The sequence below is a fragment of the Chionomys nivalis genome, chromosome 4 (genome assembly GCF_950005125.1).
Source record: "Chionomys nivalis chromosome 4, mChiNiv1.1, whole genome shotgun sequence".
NCBI lineage: Eukaryota > Metazoa > Chordata > Mammalia > Rodentia > Cricetidae > Chionomys > Chionomys nivalis.
The window spans coordinates 43,622,036-43,633,743 of NC_080089.1; the positions used below are offsets into that span (position 1 = coordinate 43,622,036).

The 11,708-nt window shown below is 52.3% G+C and overlaps 2 protein-coding genes across 3 annotated transcripts; both read right to left on the bottom strand.

The window, feature by feature from the left end:
- Positions 1-2,744: 2,744 nt before the first annotated feature.
- Positions 2,745-7,922, bottom strand: Tmem25 (transmembrane protein 25). Of its 2 annotated transcripts, XM_057769021.1 has the most exons (10): positions 7,847-7,922; positions 7,265-7,410; positions 6,701-7,012; positions 6,018-6,095; positions 5,457-5,747; positions 5,129-5,260; positions 4,801-4,831; positions 4,532-4,632; positions 4,120-4,206; positions 2,745-3,977 (listed from the first exon to the last, which is right to left on the bottom strand). In XM_057769021.1, exons 2-10 carry the CDS (start codon positions 7,332-7,334, stop codon positions 3,904-3,906), a joined length of 1,176 nt encoding a protein of 391 aa, XP_057625004.1. In that variant the 5' UTR covers positions 7,335-7,410; positions 7,847-7,922; the 3' UTR covers positions 2,745-3,903. The 2 variants fall into 2 exon arrangements, with proteins under 2 accessions (XP_057625004.1, XP_057625005.1); XM_057769022.1 differs by lacking the exons at positions 6,018-6,095; positions 7,847-7,922 and having other exon boundaries at positions 7,265-7,832.
- Positions 7,923-8,073: 151 nt separating this feature from the next.
- Ttc36 (tetratricopeptide repeat domain 36) lies at positions 8,074-11,488 on the bottom strand. Its single transcript, XM_057768777.1, has 3 exons — positions 11,250-11,488; positions 10,126-10,314; positions 8,074-8,377 (listed from the first exon to the last, which is right to left on the bottom strand). The coding sequence occupies exons 1-3, from the start codon at positions 11,359-11,361 to the stop codon at positions 8,115-8,117; spliced, it is 564 nt and encodes a 187-aa protein (XP_057624760.1). The 5' UTR covers positions 11,362-11,488; the 3' UTR covers positions 8,074-8,114.
- Between the last annotated feature and the right edge of the window lie 220 nt (positions 11,489-11,708).

Here is an 11,708-nt window from a genome sequence, read left to right on the forward strand (position 1 = left end):
ATGTAGCTCAGGCTAGCATGAACTCATTATCCTCTCCCTTTGCCTCCTGGGCATGAGGACTACAGGCCTGGGCCACCATGCCTCCTGTTCACCTCTTCACCTGTGTCCTTTGAATGTCCTTTCTGAGAAACTGGGAAAGCTCTTTCTGAATTGTGCAAGCTGTTGAAACCTCAGGAGCAGGTTGTGGGGACGCCTAACTTGTTAAGAAGCACAGGCAAGAGCATGTGGCCGCAGGGTGCCTGGCTGTGGCAGTGCTGGGAGACGAGCTGCTTAAGTAGCGGGGAGTAAAGCATTGATTCAGGAACTATTTTCAACTGGTATTGACCACTGTCCAGTCAGGAAACCTGAAACCATTCTAGTTGTTTTTTTTTTTTTTTAATTTATTTTTACTTCTTATTTATTTATTATGTATACAGTGTTCTGCCAGCATGTATACCCACATGCCAGAAAAGATCTCATTATAGATGGTTGTTAGCCACCATGTGATTGCTGGGAATTGGACTCAGAACCTCTGAAAGAGCAACCAGTGCCCTTAATCTCTGAGCCATCTCTCTGCCCCTCCCGCCCCCGCATTCTAGTTGTTTTTAACAAAGGACATTTGGCACAACACATTGGTTACAAAAGTATGTTCGAGATGGCACAGCAGGTGAAGGTGCTTGCCGCAAAGCCTGACAGCCTAGTTCAGGCCTTGCGACTCGCATGGCAAGGGAGAACTACCAGAACTTGTCTTCTGGCAGCCACACGCACGTCCACAAATACACATGCAACACACACACACACCTAATTTTTTGTTTTTTGTTTTCCAAGACAGGGTTTCTCTGTAGGTTTGGAGCCTGTCCTGGAACTCGCTGTTGTAGACTAGGCTGACCTCAAACTCACAGAGATCCGCCTGCCTCTGCCTCCTGAGTGCTGGGATTAAAGGCGTGCGCCACCAACGCTCGGCTACACACCTGATTTTTTTAAAGTTTAGTGTGGGAAACCAGTAAAACAGAAGGGAGAATGGAGACTGACGAAAGTACATGAAGCTATTGCTGCCTGGACAGGAGCTGGCTGTGGCTCTGTGCTAGTAGCAAGGAAGCCTACAGAGCCTCACCCACCACTGTAGGGACTTGGAGCAAAGCTGCTGCTTCCTCTCCCACCTCCCTGTCTCCCAAGACAGACATGAATGCAGGCCAGAAATCAGAATTCAGCAGCATGAGCATGAGGAATTATTCTTGGTCTATTCGGAAGCTCTGAGCCCTGTCTTTTGAAAATTTTATAGGGACCTCATTGCACAGGCTTGCATGACTCCAGGACAAATATGTGGAAATAAGACTAGCCCCAAAGAGTGTGATCTATTGCTAAGATGCTGGAGGGGGAACCCTAGCAAGGCCCCTCTGCTCCTTCAGTACTCCTTCTCTCGAGAGACATGCCAGTAGAGGCAGAGCCAACAGAGCCTGGTGATAGACTGGACGTGGGGCTGGAGAGAAGGCAGCTTGGGCTTAAGCAACTCAATGGTAATGAAGCCAAAGACTGATGGGAAGACAGCGGGACCACAGGGCTAGAGCCAAGGTCCTCTGTCGACCTGACAGACCAGCACGGGCAGTTCACGTTTCCAGACTCACAGCAGCTGAGACCATGGCAGGCTGGAGGCTTTGTTGATGGCGCCCTCGGACACTAGGCCAGGTGCTCTGCTCTGCCGTCAGCATTAGAATTTGACTCACAAGGAGAGGAGGCATGCTGTGGTCTGCCCCAGACCCTCTGTGAGGGACCAGACCGCCTTGGCTGCAGCTACTCAATGACAGGTCATGTTCCAGGTACTGAACTGCTGCTCCTGGTGGGTACTCAGCTGCCTGCTGTGTGACTGAAAACTCATTTAATACGGAGCACATTGGCCTGGTCCCTGCACAAGGGGGACACGGGAATCTGTGAAGTGCTCCATATTTTTCCTCTGGATCTATTGTGTTTTGTATAAGACATTATCCTCTGTGCTCTTTTGTGGATATAAAACTGTTGGAATAAAAGAGAGAGAAGGCTGTTTATGTGTTAGCAGTGGAGACTTAGTAAGAGAGAAGGCTGTTTATGTGTTAGCAGTGGAGACTTAGTAGTCAAGCACTTTCATGGCATGCGCCAAGCCCCGGGTTCCATCACCAGCACAACAAAAGGAAAAAGAGGGTAGGACTCGTTCTAAAACATACTTGGGCCGGGCGGTGGTGCGCACGCCTTTAATCCCAGCACTCGGGAGGCAGAGGCAGGCGGATCTCTGTGAGTTCGAGACCAGCCTGGTCTACAAGAGCTAGTTCCAGGACTGGCTCCAAAACCACAGAGAAACCCTGTCTCGAAAAAACCAAAAAAAAAAAAAGAAAAAAAAAATAAATTAAGCTGGGCGATGGTGGCGCACACCTTTAATCCCAGCACTCGGGAGGCAGAGGCAGGCGGATCTCTGTGAGTTCGAGACCAGCCTGGTCTACAGAGCTAGTTCCAGGACAGGCTCCAAAGCCACAGAGAAACCCTGTCTCGAAAAACCAAAAAAAAATAAAATAAAATAAAATAAATTAAAAAAAAAGAAAGAAACATACTTGGAAAACCAGGGTGGTGGTCCATGTCTAATCTCAGCCCTAGAGAGGTGGAGGAAGGCAGATCTGATGTTCAAGGTCATCCATCTTTCTCTGCCCAATAGTGAATTCAAGGCTAGCCTAGACTACATGAGTCCCTGTCTCAAAAACCAAACAAATTGTTGAGTAAATGAACAAAGACATACTTATTCAATCACGGTAGTTTACTCTGTGTGCAGCACGAGCCAGTAACATGAGAAAAATGACAGAACAAGATACCAAGGAGGGAAAGTAGACTCTGCTCTACTGCTCTCCAGTCATTTCCATGTTGCTGTTTAAAAGATTCTTAGCTCTTTGGGGTTACGTGGTTCCCGCTTTCTCTGTGTCCCCCTAAATCTTGTGGCACTGTTGGCTTACATGCCCACTGTGACCATCCCCTAAACAGGATGGGGCAGCCAGGGACTGGTCAGGGATATTGCTACAGTGGGGAGAGACATGGAGAGAGGGAAACCGTCAATCCTGAGTGCTCAGAACACTCACAGTGAATCGCTGAAGGCCAAACATGGGGGACCTAAGAAGGCCCTGGGCCCTCCTTTCCCTAGGGAATGTGCTTAAAGGGGGAACACTTGTACAAAACGATGCATAGCTACATGCCATCCTGGGGGCCAGCAGACTTCTTCCCACTCATCTTGTGCTAATATCAGAGGCTGACACCTGGGGGCCCCAGCCAGTGAGGTCTAATGCCCAGTGGAGAAGGTCTAGTGTATGCCCAAGAGGAGATGGGGACAAAAAGGCAGAGATCTGCAGCAAAAGGGACTAATTTGTGCTTGGCCAGGTCCCTGGGCAAGGGGCTGGTTCCTGAGCAAAGGGCAATTTGGTTCTGTTCAGCTAGCAGGGTCCTGTTTTCCCTGAGGGGAGAAAGCTGCATAGCATAGGAAGGACGTCTGAGTTGTGCAAGGACCCTCCTGTCCCCCACATAGGCATCCCTCTGCCTACTGTATGAGATGCAGAGGATACTAGTAGTGAACATGTAGTAGGCCCATCTCTTACGTGTGGGGTGACACCTGAACACACTAGGCCAGAGTTTCATCTGCCTGGGCCCAGTTACCAAATGCAAGTCCCCAAACTGAGTGAGTGCAAGGAGCCTATTTCTGACCAATGGTCTTGCCAAGGCTAGACTACGCCTTGCAGGTTAGAGTGCAGTGAAGTACATCATGCAGGACCCACAGGGTACCCCTGCCAGGAGGGCCAGGTGGCAGTGACATGGCTTCTTCACGGTCACAACGTGGCCCAGCGGAGGAAGGCTTGAAGGAGACATTGGGGTGGGGTGCTCTGGGGGCCACCTGGGCCTCATGCCTCACCCTCAAGCTCAGAGCCAGATCTCATCACTGCTTACACTGGATACTCGGTAGATGTAGCCCAGCATTGGGAGACGGATGAAGCCTGTGGGTCAGAGATGCCAGGGACTTTGTAATCCTGGTCTTTGGAGCTTGGGGGAGCCCTTTCTGCTTCCAGCACCCAGAGGTATTGGCTTTAAGCACAGGGATGAAGAGAGGAGGTAAGAAGGCAGGACTCTGCCCAGTACCTCGGCTGGTGAGGAGGCCACCAGGCTCGGCTTCCAGAAGCTCTGGACGGCTGCTGTGCTGAGCCATTGGCTGCTCTGTTGCTTTCCCTGTTGGGGGACAAACAGGATGGTGCCCAGGACAGGGCAGTGCCTAAGGGGACATGTTTCTGCTTCAAAACCAGGGTCTCAGCCGGGCGATGGTGGCGCATGCCTTTAATCCCAGCATTCGGGAGGCAGAAGTAGGCGGATCTTTGTGAGTTTGAGGCCAGCCTAGTCTACAAGAGCTAGTTCCAGGACAGGCTCCAAAGCTACAGAGAAACCCTGTCTCGAAAAAACAAACAAACAAAACAAACAAAGAAACAAAAACCCAGGGTCTCTCTTTCTTAGAAGTTCTAAAGATTAAGCACAGGGGGAGAACTGGTCCCAGACGTACCTCTGAGATCCGGAGTTAGGTCGTTGAGCTGAAGGTTGGATGGGAGGGACATGTTCTCCCGTGGCAGGCGTACGTTATTCACTTTCAGGTTGTTGGAGTCACTACAGGATAGACAAAGGCTAAGACAGACCCTGGTACCAGCAGGTGCAGTCCGCTTTGAGGCTCGGTCCAGACCTCCCAGAAGCCCCCGGTTACCACCTGTCCTATAGTTTAAAATCCATGCCTTGCGTTTTAGTTTAGCCCATCTGCCCAGCCCCAGGGAGCATTACCTAGATATCAGAGATGGGCGCCGGGAGGGGCCTGAGGACAAAGAAACCATGCCACAGAATCAGTGTGCCCTCCCAAGCTGGGCTCTGCCCCCTGCCTATTCTGACTCGACCCTTGAGCCAAGAGTCTCTCAAATGCCCAGGCCTGGCCCTGGGACCAGAGACAGCTCCAGTACCTGTCCCTGCTGCCTACAGTGCGGCAGTCTCACCCCAGCCCTGCCCTGCCCTGCAAGTGTCCTGCCACATGTCAGAGATGCCCGGCTCTGCCCGCCGTCCTTGCTACTGCTCACCCGCCACCACCACCCTCGGCCTCCACTGCCTCTGGCCCTACCTTTAGTTTTCTTCTCTTTCCTGCAGACCAGACAGGCCACCAAGGTACTGAACCCAACTAGAGTGCCCAAGGCAAGCCCTCCAGCCACAACGATGCCCAGCAGTGGCACTTCTACTCGGGTGGCCAGGAGCCCTGCAGATTGTCCACTGGTTAGTTTGCAAGTGGGCGGTACCCCCAACCCTGACATGCCATGGCTCCATCTACTCTGTCCTTGCCCAAGGTGGCTGGGGACAACTCATCCACAAGGCCACCCACAGGGCAGCACATCCTCCCTTTCCATTCCAGGACCTCTGTGCCCGATTGACAGTTTGGCAGGCACGTTGTTTACCTGGTTCCGGAAGCGAGGCACTGGTGACACCCACATCGTTGGTGGCCACCACTGAGAGGTTGTGCGCCAGGCTGCGGAGCTGCAGCTGCACAGTGTGATTCGTGAGCCAGGGATAGTTCTGAGCATCCAGCACCAGGAAGTCAGAGGCATTGACAGTCACCGGTCCATCCTGGTCAATCCAGGTGACGTTGGCAGGTGGGTTGGCCCGCACCAGGGCAAACAGGACTACCAGAAGGCCTGGGCCCTGAGCTTCCTGATACTTGGCCCCAACCTGGGCAATCTCTGGTTTAACTAAAGCAGAGCAGAGAATAAGAATATGTTTTTATTACAGCCCCTCACTCTGGCCCTGTCTTCTCAAATGTGGATGGGAGCAAGGGCCTAGGAATCTCCTCAGAAAGAACATTAAGGAACAAGTAGCTGGACCTGCCAGCACAGCATTAATTCACAGTGATTAAGATAGAAAGGCAGGGGCTTGGGGGTGTGGCTCAGTCAGAAGGGTGTTTGTCTACAAAGTCCTGGGTTTGATACCTCACAAAGCATAAAGCCATGTGGTCGTCATACCTGCAATCTCCGCGTTCTGGAAACTGAGACGCAGAGAGTTCCAGTGAGGCCCCTTTTGGATACATAGCAAGACTCTGCCTTAAAATTTTAAAAATCTGGGCTAAGTTTGTAGCCCAGTTGGTAGACTGTTTTGCCTACCATGTGCGCAAAGTCCTGGGTTCAGTCTTTATACTAGGCATGGTGGTACCTGCCTAGATCTTAGCACTAGGGAGGAAGAAGCAAGAAGATCAGAAGTTCACAGTCATCCTTGGCTACATAGTAGGTTTGAAGAAAGTTTCAAAGTATAAAAATAAAAAAGAATATAAAGCCAGACAAAGGTCCATAGATTTGAATCCTGGCCCTGCTTCTTAAGGTCTGTTTGACCTTGGGCAGACTGTTTAACATGTTGTGCCTCAATTTCTCATTTGCAAAATAGAGACAAAAAAAAGAAACCCCCTTATAAAATCAATGAGGATAAAGCAAGCTACATTTGCAAAGTGTTTAATGTTTGTGAATGTCCTGTTAAAGCTGAATGTGTCATGCATACCAGGAATCTCAGCACTAGGGAGGCTTTGAGACAGGAGATTTGCAAGTTCGAGGTCAACCTAGGCTACGTAGTAAGACTACCTCAAAACAAAACACTCCAAAACTGTTGTGCTGGGGGTCCAGTAACGTTTCCTCTTGCCCACTTCAGGAATACTTACATTGCACATTGAGAATGACAGAGGCGTTGGCTGGCCGGCTACTCCCTGGGTCCTGCAGGGAGCAGTTAAGCTCATGCTGAGCACGCTGGGCAGTGACAGTGAACGTGCTGGTGCCTCCAGAGAAGGCCTCCCCGCCCACGCTCAGTAGTCTTGAGGTGGTGGCCTCCTGTAGCTGACCATCCAAGTACCAGGCTAATCGGGGAGTGGCAGGTCCCCCTGCCACCCGACAGGTGAAGGCATGGCGCTCATTCTCCCGAAGTGCTCTCTCAGCCCAGGTCTGACCGTCAATTTGTGGTGCTAGCTCCCCCTGTCCTGGAACACAGCAGGTAGCCTCTGGGAGGGGCTTAGACAGGCCCTGGTGAGGTTCTGTTACCGAGGGGCAGCAGGCCAAGAGACAGGCAAGCTGGTTTCTCTCACCAGGGGCTTATTGGACTTATGGTAGAGAAGTGGGAATAGGGGAACCCAGCTTTAGCCTGGAGTGGGTATCTTGAGAGGAGATATAGGTGAACTGGGCAAAGAGGGGGCTCTGGCCTCTTAAATGTTTGGTCAAAGGATGAACAGTACCTGAACTTAAGAGGGCTGGCAGGAGCAGTAGTGTGTGCCGAAGGGTAGCTTGGCTCAGAGGCAATTCCATGGCGGTCAGGAATAGGCCTCCAGGTTGCCGAGAAAAGGGTATAGCCTCGGTTCCAGTCAGGTAGACCTAGCAATTCCTGCAAGAATTTGCCATGCACTGGTGTAGACTGGCCCACAGTGGCCAACACACGGGCACAAACAGGCACAGTCAACAAGACCCAAAGGAAGAGCCACTCTGCGGGCACAGAAGCCAGCACTGACAGTAGTTGCCCACAGACAGACAGACACACAAAGATACACACAGAGAGACAGACAGACAGAGAGGGACAGACAGACAGACAGACAGACAGACACACACACACACACACACACAGGGTCGGTCCACATGCGCCCTTCCCGTTTTCCCCAGGGGATCGTCCTTCTCCTGACCCGGTCCCCTTCAGGACTGGCTCTCCCTCCCATCTTTCGCCATGCACCCCTTTCCCAATCTCGGCGCTCAGGTGGACTTGGGCCGAGAGCATCGCGGAGCCGGGGGTCGCCGGAGCATCCCTGGCTTCGGAGCAAAGGGCTCACCAGGCTCCCTCCAGGAGCAGCGCCCCAGCAATTGCTTAAGTCTGGGGAGCGCCGCAGTCCGCTGCAAGGGCGGAGCCCACGCCAGGCAGGACCAATCGCTGCCCGAGCACGGGCAGGTGACCGCTCCAGTCCCGCCCACGCCGCGGTCCCCTCCCTGAGGCTGGTTGATGAGCGGGCGGACGCAAAGCAGACGCAGTCGGCAGTCCAGGAAGTTTTATTGGGTCTTGGTTGGGTCTGGGTTCCCTTCTCCATCATCCCGCGGCCACGCTCAGTGCCCATTGCTGGGCGCGCGCAGCTGCCCTATCATGTCGGCCAGCATGCGGTTGCACAGCGCGGCGTACGGGTTGAGCAGTACCAGCTGGCGCCGCGCGAACTGGCTGCCCAATCGCGCCGCCTGCTCGAAGTCCCTGCGGGCGTCGTCGTCCCGGCCCTGCAAACGAGCCAACAGCCCGCGCTGCACGAAACTCTGGCGGGCGGCGCGACCCCGACCGCCGCTCAGCATCACTGCCCGCTCCAAGTCCTCCAGGGCACCTGCGGGTCGACGGGGAGATGGCGCGGGTCAGCGAAGTGCGACATCCGAGCCCCAGCCCACCCGCCGAACAGCCCAACCCCGCCATTCACAATTCCGCCTTCGTGTATCAGACTTTTGAGCCAAGAGAGATTGTTATTCCTAACACGGAGATGAAAGAGTGATAAAACTGTTTTTGGGGACTACCCAAGTGCAAAGCTGAGATTAAAGTCCAAGGCTCACCCCGGCCTTGTTCCTAGTATGTTCTACCACTGATGGATCCAAACGTGAAAGTTGCTGAGAGGATTTGGTCATTGTATTAGGGAATCTGCCAACTGCCAAATGCCTATAGCTCACACCACAGTAGTTAAGCATCTACTGTGTGTTTGGCGACCCACTCTGAATCCTGGAGTTCAAAAATTAGATCATTGCCTACACAACTATTTCCTGCTATAACGCCAGTCTCTTCACCTTTCCCCGTCTTTTCTAGTGCAGGCTACGAAAGCAGCCCTCTTCTCATTTCCTCCTGCATTATCTCCACGCTTTTCATTGCCCTGTATCTGATTTCACTGGAAGGAGGTCGTGGAGCCAGAGCTGGCTGCCCTGTTTTATTTTTGTGATTCTCAGAGGAACATACTTGGGTTGAGTGTCAGAATTCAGAACCCCAGGCAGCCAGCTTAGGGTTTTTGTAAAGTCCACCAGCTGTTTTCTTTGGACCCTGCTTCAATCCATATTTTCTAGTCGCCTAAAACGGCTACCAGGACCCCTGGTGTTTCTCGGCACCATCATGGAGAAAGGTTGAGCTTCCACCTTCAGGGGTTCTGGTTCCGGTTCTGGTTCCCTACCCCATCCAAACTGCAAACTGAGCAGCTCTGGGCCCAGACATTGCTCAGTTTCCTCTTCACACCTAGGCTGCTGGTATACAAGTCTCTACAGGTGGGGTCACCTCCCTGCTTTCCACCTGCAGGCTGTCACCAACAACCTATGGCAGACAAGCCCGCAAAAGGAGCTCTGTGGGTATCTCCTACTGGCATTAGAATGGAGTCCAAATTCTCTAGGTTAAGCCCGGGGAACACCCCCGCCAACTAGTCCTCTATATGAGCTGGTTCTCTACCCGGTCTCTGGCGTACACTTTCACAGCCATCTGGCCCAGTCCCTGGTACTATTCCTCTCTGTCCCATGGTCCCCATTCTAGTCACAGTGACCCGAATACATCAGGTTTCATCCAGTTGCCTTCTCTGTCCACGCTACATCCTTGAGGGACAATCACCTTCTCAGTCTGACACTGTAGTTTGTCACCGTTGGGTCTCTGCACACCTCAGCAATGCTTGGCTTTCCATTCCTCCATGAGGCCCGCTCCAACCAGTCTGGAGTTCTGAGGCCCTAGGACCTAGGCATGCTTTCTAGGCTCCTAGAGACTATATCAACTAATTCCTCATCTTTCAGGATTTACCCTTCGGGAAGAGGTCCCATGCTGCTTTCTCTCAGATTTGCCTGCTGGTAACCTAGTTATGAGCTCCCCAGGGAGCAGTACCATGGGATTTAGAGCCCCACCACCTCTTTGATATCCAAGCTCAGCCACTCCTCAGCTGGAGGAGGGTGGGGAAGTGATCTATCTATATCTCCGTATGCTTCCCTTTCTTCGTCTGCAGTGGAATGACAACACACACTTTTTAGGGTGGTCATGAGGATGACTACAGGCCAGCTGACTGCATCCTGCCTGGTCCACAGTAACTGCTGTGAAGGATCTCTGGTGTCTTCCCCTCCTCACCTGCTACATCTCCCTGGAGTCGCCGGGCTTGAGCCCGGTTGTTGTAGGCAGAGGCTCTCTCAGGGAGTAGACAGATAGCTTGGCCAAATTTCTCCAGGGCTGTGTGGAGGTCCCCAGCCTCTGCTGCCTTGACTCCCTGCAACTCCAGGGCCTTGGACTGCTCCAACTGTGCTTGAGGGAAAACAGCATCTGTACCAGAGAAGAAACAAAGTGGGGATGTGCACGGTAGCCACTGTGGGCTTCGACATTATGAGACAGACACCTGAACCAGAGCTGACTGGGTGCGTGTGGATCACAGCAGAGGTGACTTGCAGAGTCAGGGATAGGAGTAGCTGAGGTCACAAAAACTGGGAACTAGCACTGGCTAAGAGACCCGAAAGGGATACTGGATGGCCCATCTTGGTGGAGAGAGGCTCAACAACTCGTGCATTGGTGGCGTGTTCTAGACTGGACCAGTTCCAGGTTGTGGAGTTTAGATTTGAACCCTTGTCTTTGGCTCGTCCTCATTTTGCTTTACACTACCTCTGACACAGACCACTGTAACAATCCCAGGTTGTGAAAATCACTCCAGATCTGTCCTTCAGGTTTTCAGTCTGAAGCTTCAGTAAGGCTCAGGCTTTACTTGGGCAGAAGCAAAGCTCCAAACATCTTTCTTATTAGGCAATGGATCATGCTGTTCCCTTGGGGCAGCAATTACTTAGCTCAGGGCCTGGCTTGTAATAGCGGTTAACAAAAGAAGCTCTGATGTCATGTCAGGGTGTCAACTGAGCCACCATCCTGTCCTGTTTGTCTTCCATCCTGTTGTGGGGGGGAGGGCGTGTAACATCCCCTATGTCTAAGACTTGAGAGCTTGACTTCAGCCAGCACAGTTAAGCTTGGATCCTGGGAAGATTAGTGGCAGGTTTAGTGGTGTGAGGCTGAATGATGAGAGACGAACTCTGGCCTCTTGACAGTCATTTCTACAATCCTACGCACTGAAATTCAGAGGACCTCTCTGGTTCCAACTCCTACCATAATCTGTGAGGATGGATTGAGGGGTCCTGCCTCACCACATTCTTAGGGAACTTCAGGGGCCTGCTAGTCAGCCTACAGGGAGGCAGACGATGCCAAGGTCAAAGGTTTACCTTCATCATCTTCTTTCTTTGTTTCTTCCAGGTCCAAGTCAATGACGTCTCCAAATGGGGTGTTGGGGTTGAAGATGGCCTGCAGCACCGCCTGGTCATTTGGAGTCCCCATGGTGCTCAGCTCCAAGGTCTCCAAAGGTAACTCAGGATACAGGGGAGGATGGTGGGAACAGGGTAGGGCTTTTAGGGGCAGTTGTGAATGAAGGAGGCTCTGCTCTGGCACGGCTGCCAAATCAGAAGGGGTGTCTTCCAGCCCTTGGCTCAGCCTCCATGGCTAGGGTTAGTGACCTGGTCTGGTGGTTTTACAGTATTTCCCAACTGAACCTTAACACAGAATAAACAAACCCTGTTTCAGCCTTAAGGTGGAGTGGAGCACAGACCGGACCAAATGCTTTATTTTATTATAGTCGGGTTTAGAAACCACTAGCCTCCCATTAGAGGATATAGGTAGACAGAAAT

What these genes read in the sequence shown, in the direction of transcription:
- Ttc36 (XM_057768777.1), bottom strand. Translation starts at nt 11,361, where the DNA reads ATGGGGACTCCAAATGACCAGGCGGTGCTGCAGGCCATCTTCAACCCC. An exon ending in AAAGAAAGAAGATGATGAAG is followed by an intron (nt 10,315 to 11,249) that starts GTAAACCTTTGA and finishes TCTCTGGTACAG; the next exon opens with ATGCTGTTTTCCCTCAAGCA. An exon ending in ACTCCAGGGAGATGTAGCAG is followed by an intron (nt 8,378 to 10,125) that starts GTGAGGAGGGGA and finishes GTCGACCCGCAG; the next exon opens with GTGCCCTGGAGGACTTGGAG.
- Tmem25 (XM_057769021.1), bottom strand. Translation starts at nt 7,334, where the DNA reads ATGGAATTGCCTCTGAGCCAAGCTACCCTTCGGCACACACTACTGCTC. An exon ending in GCCAGCCCTCTTAAGTTCAG is followed by an intron (nt 7,013 to 7,264) that starts GTACTGTTCATC and finishes GCTGTGTTCCAG; the next exon opens with GACAGGGGGAGCTAGCACCA. An exon ending in TGCCTCGCTTCCGGAACCAG is followed by an intron (nt 5,261 to 5,456) that starts GTAAACAACGTG and finishes GACAATCTGCAG; the next exon opens with GGCTCCTGGCCACCCGAGTA.